Source organism: Callorhinchus milii, unplaced genomic scaffold (genome assembly GCF_018977255.1).
Source record: "Callorhinchus milii isolate IMCB2004 unplaced genomic scaffold, IMCB_Cmil_1.0 Scaffold1, whole genome shotgun sequence".
NCBI classification, from domain to species: Eukaryota; Metazoa; Chordata; class Chondrichthyes; order Chimaeriformes; family Callorhinchidae; genus Callorhinchus; species Callorhinchus milii.
The window spans coordinates 52,933,713-52,946,600 of record NW_024704742.1 but is presented as its reverse complement, the minus strand read 5'-3'; the positions used below and the strand labels follow the sequence as shown (position 1 = coordinate 52,946,600).

General features: G+C 41.0%; 1 protein-coding gene across 4 annotated transcripts in view; it reads right to left on the bottom strand.

Annotated features, from left to right (window-relative positions):
• The window catches only part of cracd (capping protein inhibiting regulator of actin dynamics), a 115,121-nt gene that overhangs the window by 49,083 nt on the left and 53,150 nt on the right, over positions 1–12,888 (bottom strand). For all 4 annotated transcript variants that reach the window (XM_042342057.1, XM_007892773.2, XM_042342039.1 and 1 more), the window contains exon 2: positions 8,110–8,148. Coding sequence is in view for 3 of the 4 variants with exons in the window: in XM_007892773.2 (XP_007890964.2) it covers positions 8,110–8,148 (39 nt within the window). In the remaining variant the exon portion in view is untranslated. The remainder of the gene's footprint in view (positions 1–8,109; positions 8,149–12,888) is intronic.

Here is a 12,888-nt window from a genome sequence, read left to right as displayed (position 1 = left end):
AAAAGAGAAGACAGTTTCTCCTGGTTTCCTGGCCAACAATCCAGATAAATTGGTAATTCACTTTATGGATGCTGTGTTTGTCTACAAATATACAGGTACTAAATTGACAACAATTACCTTTAAGCAATTTAAGAATTTCGATCTTATAGGTGATATATTAAATGTAATGCTTATTATTTTAGGATTATTATAAAATCATAAATAAGGAATGCAAACAGTGGAATAACCATTTTATTCAATTTATGACACACGGACATTTTCCTACTGTTTAAAATAAGCTGAAGATTTTGTTATTTCTCTTTATTTATCCTCTGTTTCTGAAATAGTCCAGCATGAATAATTTATCAATTGTTATTTATTTTAGGCAGTTCTTTTTTGCTCAAGCTCTTTTCTGTCTCTAAATCTCACCAGACTTGCAGTAACTAAAGCCTAGAATGTGGGCAGGAGAACAGTTCCCAACAATTACTTTGTTCAAAGAGTTGCTGGTACCTATTTAAAAGCAGTCTGTTCATACAGACCTGTGACGTACGTATTGCAGGTTTCTAAAAACCTCAGTATGTTTTTGTCAGACGAGTGTTTGACACATGCAGAACCCATCATCATTTAGGTTAAATGATTAAACCAGGCTGAGAGAACCACATATTTATCCTCACAGTAACAGGACACAAAAAGGGCCATCTCAATACAATGGAATTTGTGCATAATAACCCTTTTCAATTCAGATGTTTAAACAAATTGATTAATTTTTAGTGCATGTTGGTTAGTAAGCAAAGTCAATAATAGTGCATATTGAAAACCAGCATATGTGAAAGAGAGATGGGCAATAGGTGGTAGTTTAGCCCTAATGTCTTTGATATGAGGTTCGTGGGCTCCAGTCATTTTTATTTGCTTCCATTCTAAACTATTTCTAATTGGGTGGCAGTTGTTATAATAAATAAATAATCCTTGAATTTGGCATTGCTCTTTATCCCATGATTGAAATGTCTTAAATTGCTTCACAGAATTTTTCTGTGTTTAGTGACTGTTTTTATAGGCAAATCCAGCAGCCTATTTGCACACAGAAATGTCCCATAAATAGCCATGAAGTGAACATTTTTTTTAAATTTGGGAGATGATCAGTCAGAACATAAAGAGAAACTACTTTCTATTTTCAATTAGTGCCATAGGATCTTTACTATCCACCTGAACAGACAGACAGTGACCTTCATTTCATATTTTATCTGAAGGATGGAATCTCTGTCAAAAGCATCAGAGTATCAACCTAGACTATATTAACTCAAAGTCTTGATGTGGGGCTTAGATCCACAATCTTCTGAATCAAGAGTGGTGAACCAGGCTCAGAATTGGTGGTTTCCATTTAAATTATTTGGCAGCCAAACCTTAATACAACTACAACAACAACAACTTGCATGCATACAGCGCCCTCCACGCAGGGTAGTGTCTCAGAGCACTTAACAATGGCGGAGCCTGACTCCGAGCCGGGGGGAGGTGGCCGTAAGCACGGTCAAAGACGAAAGTTTTCAGGCGGGACTTGAAAGAGGGGAGAGAGGAGGCAAGCCGGAGGGATGGAGGGAGAGTGTTCCGAGTTTGGGGGCTTAGTGGCTGAAAGCACAAACTCCAATGTTGGGGCGGAGGGTGCGAGGGACGAGCAGGAGGCCGGTGCCAGTCCAGCGGAGGTGCCGGGTGGTGGATTGGGCAGTGAGGAGGTCGGAGTGGTAGAGAAGTGCCTGAGAATGAAGGAATTTGAACATGAGAGTGAGGATCTTGATCTGTTAGGTGATGGGGAACCAGTGGAGCCTGGCCAGAACTGGTGAGATGTGGGAATGGAGTTTGGTCCGGGTCAGTATGTAGGCAGCAGAGTTCTGAATGAGCTGGATCTTGTGAATAGTGGAGCTGGAGAGACCGGAAAGAAGTGCGTTGGAGTAATCCAAGCGGGAGGTGACAAATGCATGTACCAGGGTTTCGGCAACATTTGGGATAAGGTACGGTCGGAGGTGGGCAATGTGGTGGAGGTGGAAGAAAGCGATTCTGGTCAGGGACCAGATGTGGGGGAGGAAGGACAGTTGGGGGTCGAACCGGATGCCTAGGTTGAGCACTGGTTCGGTGAGTCTGAGGCATAGCCCAGGAAGGGTGAGGAGTTTAGATCCACAGGAGTGAAGATGTTGACGAGAGCCAATGAGTATGGCTTCCGTCTTGTCCATATTCAGCTACAGGAAGTTTACACTCATCCAGGCCTTGATGTCTTCCAGAGAAGCTGATAGAATATCGGCAGACCTGGAGTTGGTACTGGAGGAGGCAAAGTAGATTTGTGTGTCATCTGCATACATGTGGAAGTTTACCCCATGTCTCTGAATCACATTATCCAGAGGGAGCATATAGATAAGGAAAAGAAGAGGGCCAAGAATGGAGCCCTGGGGCTCCAAGTTACTTGTGCAATCTTGAATAACATCAGAGGGCTACATGATATGTATTAACAAACTTTGCTCTTGAGGGAGCTGGCACAAGCACAGAGGGGCATAATTTTTTATGGCTATATGGTTCTAAACACTGAAGACTAACAATGAGATTTAGGGGAACAAATTTGATTTGAACTTCAGAAATTCAATCCTTTAATAATTCAAGTCAATTTTTGTAGTACACGGCATCAACGTTTATTACCATTGTAAGTTAGACTGCAAAAATAATCTGTTAGCTCCCATTTGTGAAACTAAAGCCCACAGATTTGTTACATGCCACAATGTAAATGAATGAAATCATGCATTTGTGCAAAATTAAGATGTGTTTACTAATGATCATTTAGACAGTTCGTCCCACATTATTATCAGTTACATTTTTGTTCGGGTTGTAATTCAGAAGAAATCAAAACTGAAAGCTTCTTGATTTTGTTTCACGTGAGTCTCTGCGGTCATTATACGTTAATTGTTGTACTTTCAAATGCTTTTCAGATATGGTATTATAAAAAAAATCCCTGTAGCTGGAGTTCAACTCTGTTTATCTGAGTTTAATTTCCTAAAGGAAGGGTAATAAAAGTCATTGACACTATAGTTGCATAAACTTGTTAGCTTGATAGGCACAATACCATTTACTGCATTCATATTTGTTGTGATAATAGTACCCATGGGCACACTGCACCTGCTTTTTGTTTTTTTCCTGGTACATTAGTCATATTCATTTTGGTGCAAGAACACTTGTGATTGCTCATTTGTTTGCTCAGAGTAAAATGTTAAACAAACGTTACAAGGAAATGTGAGTTCTTATCTATGTACCGTCATTATTTCCTGCTATAGAGCTGTTAAAACCTTCTACTATCGCTGGGTTAACCTTATGTAGTCAGGTCACACTGTTGTTCCTGGTACATTTGATGCTGTATTGTATTAACCTTTCTTTTCAGCATTGATTTTGGGTGCCCTCAATGCTTCTTGTCTACTGCATCTCAGTCAGATAGTGCAGAGTTGGCTATTTTGCAGTCTACCACAATCCATGCATCTCACAGTTCTAACAATGCTCTTGTGGTATGATGGATTGCAGTATTATACCTATCATTTGCATTTTACCCATCATTTGCATACAAAGTGAGGCACTTACACTGAATTTCAAACTGTGCCTTCATTTCCTCAGTATCAGTGTACCATGTTTCTCTAGTTTACTGTTATAAGAACAAAAATGAAATATAAAAATAATTACAGGAGGAATTGTGTGATGTGCATCTGTTCTGAAGGATCTTGGATAAATAAGCCCCACGTTGGGACTTTGAGCTTATTAGCTTTAAGCCAGGGGTCCAACTGTCCAACTTCATTCACCCCACCTCCCCACCATCCTCTATTTCATCTGGACCTCCCACTCCCTCCATAATCTGTAAATGTTATGTTTCTGCAAGGGAAACACAAATATATTGCTTATGCGGCCCACGGACATTTCTCAAATAGTGCATCCGGCGCCTCAGCAGCCAATAAGTTAGACCACCCTGCTCTAAGCTAACGCTGTAGTGCAGTGCTAGGGCAGAGCTCTATTGTCTGCTCAGCGAGCTCCGGCCTGCTTCACGTCCCCGGCCTCGCTCGCCCCACTATTGGTGGGCGGGTCTTCTGCCACTCTGCCCTACCCTTTGAAACTCCATCCCGCAGTCCCTTCGCCTCACCCCCTCCCTTGCCACCTTCAAGATGGATCTCAAGATCCTCCTCTTCGACCGTGATTTTGATCTCCCTGCCTCTCCCCTGCCCTCCACCCTCCCCGACCCCCAGCTCGGGTCCGAAACTCTGTCTGTCCAGCGCCTTGGGACGTCCTCCCAATGTGAAAGGTGCTTTACCAATGTCATTTTGTTGTTGTTGTTGGAGGTAATGTACTTTAGATAAGACATTCAACTGAGGTTCACTGGACGTTAAACAAATTGAGCAACTGTGAAACCACACAGCAAAGCCACGGTGGATTAGTTACTTAGTTACTTATTAGTTACTTATTATATCTGACATTCATCAAACTTATTCCTGCCGAAATCTGGACTTTAATGTTCCTGTAACAGAATAGACATTTCCATGTCTGTCAGTTCAGTCCTCCATAGAGAAGAACAGTAGATATCATTCAAACCAGTCTTTAGCATCTGTTGACACTTCCTTGGAATGGTAAATGTATTAAAGTGGATGAGGACATTCAATTACAGAATGAATCATTTTTTTCTTTTCTTGTTTAGCATTTTTCTCTGGGGCAAACAAATGAGCAAGTTTTCTTGAACACAGTGTACATTATTAATGTACCAGGAAAGGAGCAAAAATCATGTACAGTGTGCCCATGGGTACTTTTATCATAACAAATATGAATGCAGTAAATGGTATTGTGTCTATCAAGCTAATAACGTTATGCAGATATCAGCAGCAATGACTTTTGTTACGTGGAATGGTAGATGTATTAAAGAGGATGAGGATATTCAATTTCAGGATAAATCACTTTTCTTTCTTTATACCATAATGTCTTTGTGAGGTTTCACTGCATTATTTTCAGTGTCTATGTACCCATATAACAATGAAACTTCATGATAACACTGGTTGGTATCCATAAAATCACAATGGCCAATGTCATTGCACATGCGTGCAGGTGACAGGCTCCCATGCTAAAAAAAATAGTCTTCCTGGTAATCAGATTGTCGTCAAAATCAATTCCTGCTTTGCGCACTAAAGGTTAGCCCCACCCTGAATATCACTCAAATTCTGCCTGAACTTTAACTGAGGTAGGATTGAAATTTCATTTATCATTGTAAACTTCAAGAGGGATTTTCTAAATAAATTTAAAATGAGAACCAAGCTAGTTAAAAGTGAATCCAGGAAACGTAGTTACACAGCAAAGAGTGGTAAAAAGTGAATCGCACTGCCACAGAAAAGCATGGGTGCAGATTGAAATATTTAAGACAGGGTTAGAGAGGTAACTGAGAATAAGAGCATATGGAGAACAGGTGGGGAAATGAGTTAGATGATGAGCAGGCTTGATGGTCCTGTGTAGCATCCTGTTTCTGTGCACCTGCTGTTGAATCTCAGTGCATACTGTTTGAAGGGTAAATTGTCAACACTAACAAAAATTAAGTTCTTAACCCAACTGCTTCATGTACATAATATGTTGCAATCATTCATTTTACTTTTCACTAATGTATATTACTAAGTACTGAACTGTTGGTAGCTAGTGATATACAACAGTCCNAAAAAAATGCATAGTGCCAGAAGGTAGTGCAACACAGCTCTGATACAACAACAACTTGCACTTATATAGCGCCCTCCATGATAAAGGGGAGAGATGGGGCAGAGGGATTGAGGGAGATTCTTCCAGAGTGTCGGGGCATAGTGACTGAAAGCGCGACCTCTGATGGTGGTGGGGCGGAGGGTGTGAAGGACAAGCATGCCGATGCTAGTCGAGCGGATCTCAATCATGTTATTGAAATTATGTACTGAGAGATCGAATGCTTTCCTACTGTGAAAGGCAAAATCAAATGGAAAGACTTCACTAAACTGCATGTGTGTGGTTTCTGGCAGCCAACCAAAATCAGCGTTGGAAGCAGACTGGAAGCAGGTCCACTCTCTTGACCACGTGAGCTCTTACTTTAATATGACATGTGACCCTCTTGCTTGGTACATGTTTGTAATGATAAGGTAGAAATTATAACTCCAGTAAGGTGAAAGCCTTTGCTTAGAAATGCATCAAAAAGCAGAAATAGAAAATAATGCATGTTTGAACTGAAAATCTATTCGATACAAAGTTCACAAATCACTTAACATTTCTGCATACCCCATCCAACCAGAAAATTAATTACACACCAAACCAATAGCACTCTTTAGTTAACAACTCCAAAGATACTCTTCTGGGTATTATTTCCACTGCACACTCTATTTAAAGAGACAGAAGACCTTGCATTTGAATTATCCTGACAGCATTATTTTCGATAAATATATTCTGCTTTCTTAGAATCTATCCCTAGAATTTTAAATATATATGTTTTGCACTCAAACACAGCATGAATTTCACTGCATACATTGCAGTTATTGTGCAACCAGATATTACAGTGAGATTTCCTAAGAACCATATCTAATCTATAACTTATTTCTGGAAATGCAGAGAGAAGTATTATTGAAAATCTAGACGGTAGAGTTTTATTAAACTGATTTCCACATATGGTACCAGAATTTGATTTAGCTATGTATTAGATATTGCGAGTATTATCTGCGTAAACAAAGACAAAAGAGGCTTTCTGTCTCTTTAAAGGTGAAAATTTAAATGGAGAGAAAGTGAAGTCCTACAACCGATTGGTTCTGTTTACCTGCAGCATCAGTGCGGGCACACTTTGCATTAACATCTTGTTTAGTGTCGGTTATTTCTGTTGTCATGATTATATCTGCTCCACTGAAAGAAAATAAGTACAGCAATGCAGTTTGTGCACAGTGTACATAGTACGGTCGATCCTTTTGTGTCCACTTTACTGCATGACTTGCTACTTTGGCAAGAAAGCAACCTGCCTACTTACCTATTGCTGCTGATCACAATATAGTGCACATGTTTTATTATTATACTGAACTCTTCATTCATACAACGTTCCTGAGATTAAAATGAATGAACCAAGGACAATAAGCAATATGATCAATAAGATGGCAGCTTTCAGTTTGTGGAAGAGAGGGGGTTGAATTCTATACTGAGGAAATTATGTAAAAATGAACTGAATGCCTGCAGTCTTATCCTTGATCACATAGAGATAAACCCAAGAGATTAAACTGACAAGTGACTGATTCAAACAAATATTGATTGGAAAGTGAGGTACTCATTTACTGAGGTGAAAGTACTACTAGGGTAGGAATGGGAGAACCAGTCTTTGATACTAATATAGAAACGTCCAGCAGTAGCACTGAATTTTAGGCTTCAACCACAAAACTTTACCAACAAAAATATGCAGCAATCTCTCACAATCACTGTTTTCGTTTTAGGAAACATGAGAATCTGATTGCAAAACCCATGTTCCAAGAAATTTACCTCTTGAACATCACAAAGGGAGAGTCAAAAATAACTATCGGGGTACGAGAATGTGGTTTGTGATGTGATCATTGTCAAAGGTGATTAATTACCACATTATATTTTTTCGCCCCTTTAAAACACAAACTGAATTATTTGTTTCCAACCCCTCGGCAGGCTTTTAGATGACAAGATATGTCAGGAGGATCCTTTGAGAAGATGGATGGGATGGAAGGACCAATAGCCTATACTTGCCTGAAACATACTTTTGTTACTATGTTTAGCCAAGTAAGACACCTGTGCGGTATCACTAAGGAAAGACTGAATATAAAAACAGCCAAAACAGCTGTTGGGTTTTAGGATCAGGAAATTTGATAAAACTGCTTTCAGTAAAAAAATTGCAGGAGACTGATACCTGCCCCTCCCCCCCCCCCAATACAGTTGAATAAATTACTGAGTGTGACTATCAAAGTAATGCTGTGAGATCCCTTCACACCTTTGCAGACACTAGCATGAATCTTTATATAACAGAGCTCTTTTTAGCAGTAAAAAAACAGACATATTGGCATAAACACATGAAGTTATATTATGTAACATATCTTTAAAAAAAACAAATGTGTTTTTTTTCCCTACCTTCTTTCAGTGTTGTAATCTCATCTGTAGATTGTGCAACTGCAATGAAAAGAACAACAAATGGAAAGTTAATCAGCAAAAGTTATCCAGAATGGGCTATATCAATAACAACAATAACAAATTGCATTTATATAGCTCCCTTTACATGTGTTCATCGCTCAGAACACTTTACAAGAAATATGATTCATTGCACGGTAATCACAGATATTTTCTTGTGATATTTTTGAGTTTCTAAAGCAACGTCTGATGAATATTTTCAATGTTTTGTCTGTCAAAACAAGAATACATTTTAATCTGGATTTTAAATAAACAGCTGGTGGTATTTTGATTTTAATTGAAGCTCGTCAGTATTTTGTTCGGTGTTTTTCCAGTTGCAACTTTGATGTCCCCTTTTCCTGTCATGGACTATTGCTGGGTATCTACAAGTGCCGATTGCCCTCCAGGACCTTACCCAAACTCTTCATGAGAGAGGACAGACAGTGGGATCTGGCAGGTCATTCCTCTGTGGAGCTGAGCCCGGCTTGGCTCGGAATCAGGCTCTGTCACTGTTAAGCCCTCGAGACTCAACCCTGCGTGAGAGGGCGCGATGTAAGTGCAAGTTGTTGTTGTTGTTGTCGTGAGCCCAACCCTGCACTCACATAGACACCCTCTCACACTAAGGTTCCAGTAGATAATAATAATAATCTTTGCATTTGATATAGTGCCTTATCACATCTTCAAGACCTTTCAAAGCGCTTCACAGAATATACTATGAAACGCTTTGAGACATCTTGAAGACATGATAAGGGTTGGGTTCACTAGGTCACAGGATAACAGGAAGCGACTGATATTTACTCTCTATAGCCCACCCATATTTGGGTTAGTTGTTTCACAGCTACCACTGAGCTGGCTGAGCATCTGGACCTTCACAATTCCACAATGCAGGGTGATCGAAAGCACGGTCGAAGAGGAGGGTCTTGAGATGGGTCTTGAAGGAGGCGAGGGAGGGGCAAGAAGGACAGACTGCGGAATGGTGTTCAAGAGTGTGGGAGCGTGGCAGAAGGCCCGCCAGCCAATAGTGGGGCGAGCGAGGCGGGGGACATGAAGCAGGTCGGAGCACGCTGAGCGGAGGGAGCGGGCAGGTTGGTAGGCGGTTAGGAGGTCGCAGAGGTAGGGGGGAGCAAGACCATGGAGGGCTTTGAAGGTGAGAACCAGGTTTTTGAACTGTATCCTCTATGTGTTGGGAAGCCAGTGGAGTTGGGCGAGGATGGGGTTGATAGGATCACGGAGCCTGGAGCAGGAGAGGACACGGGCTGCAGAGTTCTGGATGATTTGCAACCTATGAAGGGAGGAGTTGGGGAGGCCGACAAGCAGGGAGTTTGCATAGTCAAGCCTTGATGTAATGGAAGCGTGTATGAGGGTTTCAGCAGCCTGTGGTGTGAGACAGTGCTGGAGCCGGGCGATGTTGCGGAGGTGGGGGAAGGCAGAGCGGGTCATGGCATGGATGTGGGGTAGAAAGGGTAGTTGATGATCAAACAAGATGCCAAGGTTGCGGGCTGGCTTAGTAAGGTGGAACGTGCAACCATGGACGGTCTTGCTGTCAGCACTTGAGGTGTGGAGGCGCTGACGGGAGCAGATATTATATTTGACAAGATGATTCCTCACTGTTTGTCACGGTGTAATTCATCATTGCATATTAAATCGTCAGTTGGCTGAATTGTGAAGGGTTTATGACTGAAATAACACTTGGGAATTTGCTGTCCACTTGTCTATCTGCTGTTTGTGTGGAAGCGTTGTCCTTCAGCTAAGATGTTAAACTGAGGTCCTGTCTGCCAGTTCAGGTGTCATTTGATAGATCCTATGACACTATTCCAAAAGAAAAAGGAGTTTCTCCCTATGCCATGGCCAACAATCTCCCAAATAAAATTGGTCCCTCACTCCACAGCTGTTTGTGAGACTTTGATGTGTGCAAATTGGCTACTGCGTTCGTCTCAAAATATACACAGCCACATCACTTTACAGTACATTCTGTGAGGTCTTTGAGAGCCTTGGCAACATGATAAGGCAATACATTAAATGCAAGAATTATTATTATTATTTGTTTGCTTAGAAAATGCACAGTCACTGCACTTTACAATAAATCCTGTGAAGTGTTTTGAGATGTCCTCCTGACGCGAAAGCACTATATCAAATCCACTGTGACATTAGTGGAAGTTTACATTATATTTACTTCAAGCTTGTGCTCTGAATCAGATGAATCAAATTTCAACTGCTCAAAAGCTTGTTCTTTCAGATAAATTCTGATTGGCCCACCTTGGATCCTGCCATCCTGTTAATTAAAAGACAAATGCCCTTCTGTGCATGTCTGACATCATTTTAAATGTATTGCCAAAAGATTCACAATCGCTGTTTGTTCCCTAGTATGCCAGCTATTGTTGCAGCTACAGGAACAGATAGATGAAAATGCTGCTTTTATTGCAATATTTCATATTTCCCTATAGCTTGCAAGTGTATTCATCCGATCAATGGCGATCTCATAAACAACAACTTGCATTTATATAGCACCCTTCATGCGGGGTAGTGTCCCGGAGTGATGGACAGTGACCGAGTCTGACCGAGGGGGAGAGGGAGGGGGGAGGTGACCATAAGCACGATCAAAAAGTAAGGTCTTTAGATGGGATTTGAAAGTGGGGAAGGAGGGGGCAATATGGAGGGATTGAGGGAGAGAGTTCCAGAGTTTGGGCTGAATGCACGGCCACCGATGGTGAAGCAGAAGGTGCGAGGGACAAATAGGGTAGTGGAGTGGGGGTTAACCAGATCAGAAAGGTAGGGAGGTGCGAGGGCATGAAGGGATTTGAAAATAAATGAGTGGATCTTGAAATCAATCCATTCAGTAATTGGGAGCCAGTGGAAGGAGTCGTGATAGGAGGAAAGGATGATGAAGGAGGAATGGCGTTGGGGAGGGGGGGGATGTTAGGCAACTTGGGGGGGAGGAGGAGATAGCAGGCGGATGTTATCTATTATAGAAATAAAGAAGTTCAGGACCTCTTCGTACTTAGATTCAGAAGTGAGGATCGAAAGTGCTTGAGAGAGGATGTGGAGATGGTGGTGAGTAGTGGAGAACAGGATTTGGGGGTTGTTTTTGGCCTCGAGAATGACCTATGAATAAAAAAATGGAATCCATGGGTTCACGGTGGATATGGAGAACCCTTTAACAACAGAGAACCAGGTACAGCAAAGGACCCTTTGATGGCAAAACAACAACTTGATTTCTATAGCGCCCTTCATGTAGGAAAACGCTCGGGAGTGCTTCACAACAATGGGGATTAAATGTTGAGCAAAAGCGAAGAGGAGCAAAGGGGAAGGTGACTGTAAGAAGAAGAAACAGTAAAGTTTGTAGGTTGGCAATTCCATTGGGAATTGTCATTGTCCTCTGGGAATTAGTATTCTAGCAGGCCTCAAAGTCTTGTGGGCATTTGGTCATCCAATCCCTTAATAATAATAATAATAATAATCCTTGATTTGATGTAGCAGCGCCTTATCACATTGTCAAGGCATCTCAAAGCACTTTACGGTAAAGTAGATTGACTGTGTATGTTGTCTATTGGAAATGATTGGAAATATATAATCGCTATGGTCAATGTGTCTGGTGTCTGTCTGGTGATTGAGGAGGAGAAAGACATGATATATATCTAAATTTCTCATACTCTAATGAGCTAGCTATTCATCTGAGTTGCTAACAGAAAGGAAAGGCCTTCTTCCTTTTTGCGCAGAACATCGTTTGAAATCTGTTTTAAATCTGGATACAGAGAAAAGGAACTTTGAAGTCTTTAGGTTTAAAGTCTTGATTTATTAGTCTATTCATTTATTTTCTTTTATATCCTGGCTCAGTTGATAGCCCTTGTGCATATGAATCACTTTGTGGCTTCAAGCAATAAAGTGTGTTCAAGAATTCTTAGTTTAGGCTGACACTCCCCGGGTGTAGTGCTGGGGGAGTGACACATTGTCAGAAGTTCCATGCTTCAGATGAAATGTTAAACTGAAGTTGCTGAAGTCTGCCTTCACGGCTGTTTGTGGGACATTGCTACATTGAAATTGGCTGTCACTTTTATCTACAAAATACACATTCACTACATATTACAGTAAATCCTGCAAAGCTGTTTGAGACGTTATAACTGCAGTATATGATAAATCACTACATGAAATGCAAGGAGTATTATTTGTACCAAATACTGTGTCTTTGTTACAGGATGCTCCAGCGTAATTTTGCATATCGTACATTTAGTTGTATTTGTATCATCTTATCAAATACATTAGCATGTGCATTGAAAAGTGGAGTACTTAAATAAATTGCTTAACTGTTCACACAACCGTACCGTACAATGATTTATGAATTCTGGGTGGCGAATGACCTTACAGTCTCGCTTTATAACAGAGAAAGCTTTGGTTCCCTATGCTTAGGAAAATCATTTCTTGATATTCATTACAGTTACAGCAGCACAGTCGCTTTGTATCACATTAATCTTAAGATACCTCTGCGAATGAGCTGGAACGACAGCAGAACAAAATGAGGTGCTTAAAGGTGATTCTGACTGGAATAGCAAAACTGTTCAACAAACCAGTGAAAAAGAATGTTCAATCCATCAAATGTAGAACTGCGCCAGGAATCAGGAACAAATGTGAATCTGACAACAGGGGAGAGCGATATGAGCACATGACAAATATTACAAAGCAGAGTATCGAATGCCCAGGCTTTATTGTTTCCATGTAGGTTTACCTCAGGCTGCCAGGTCATTTAAG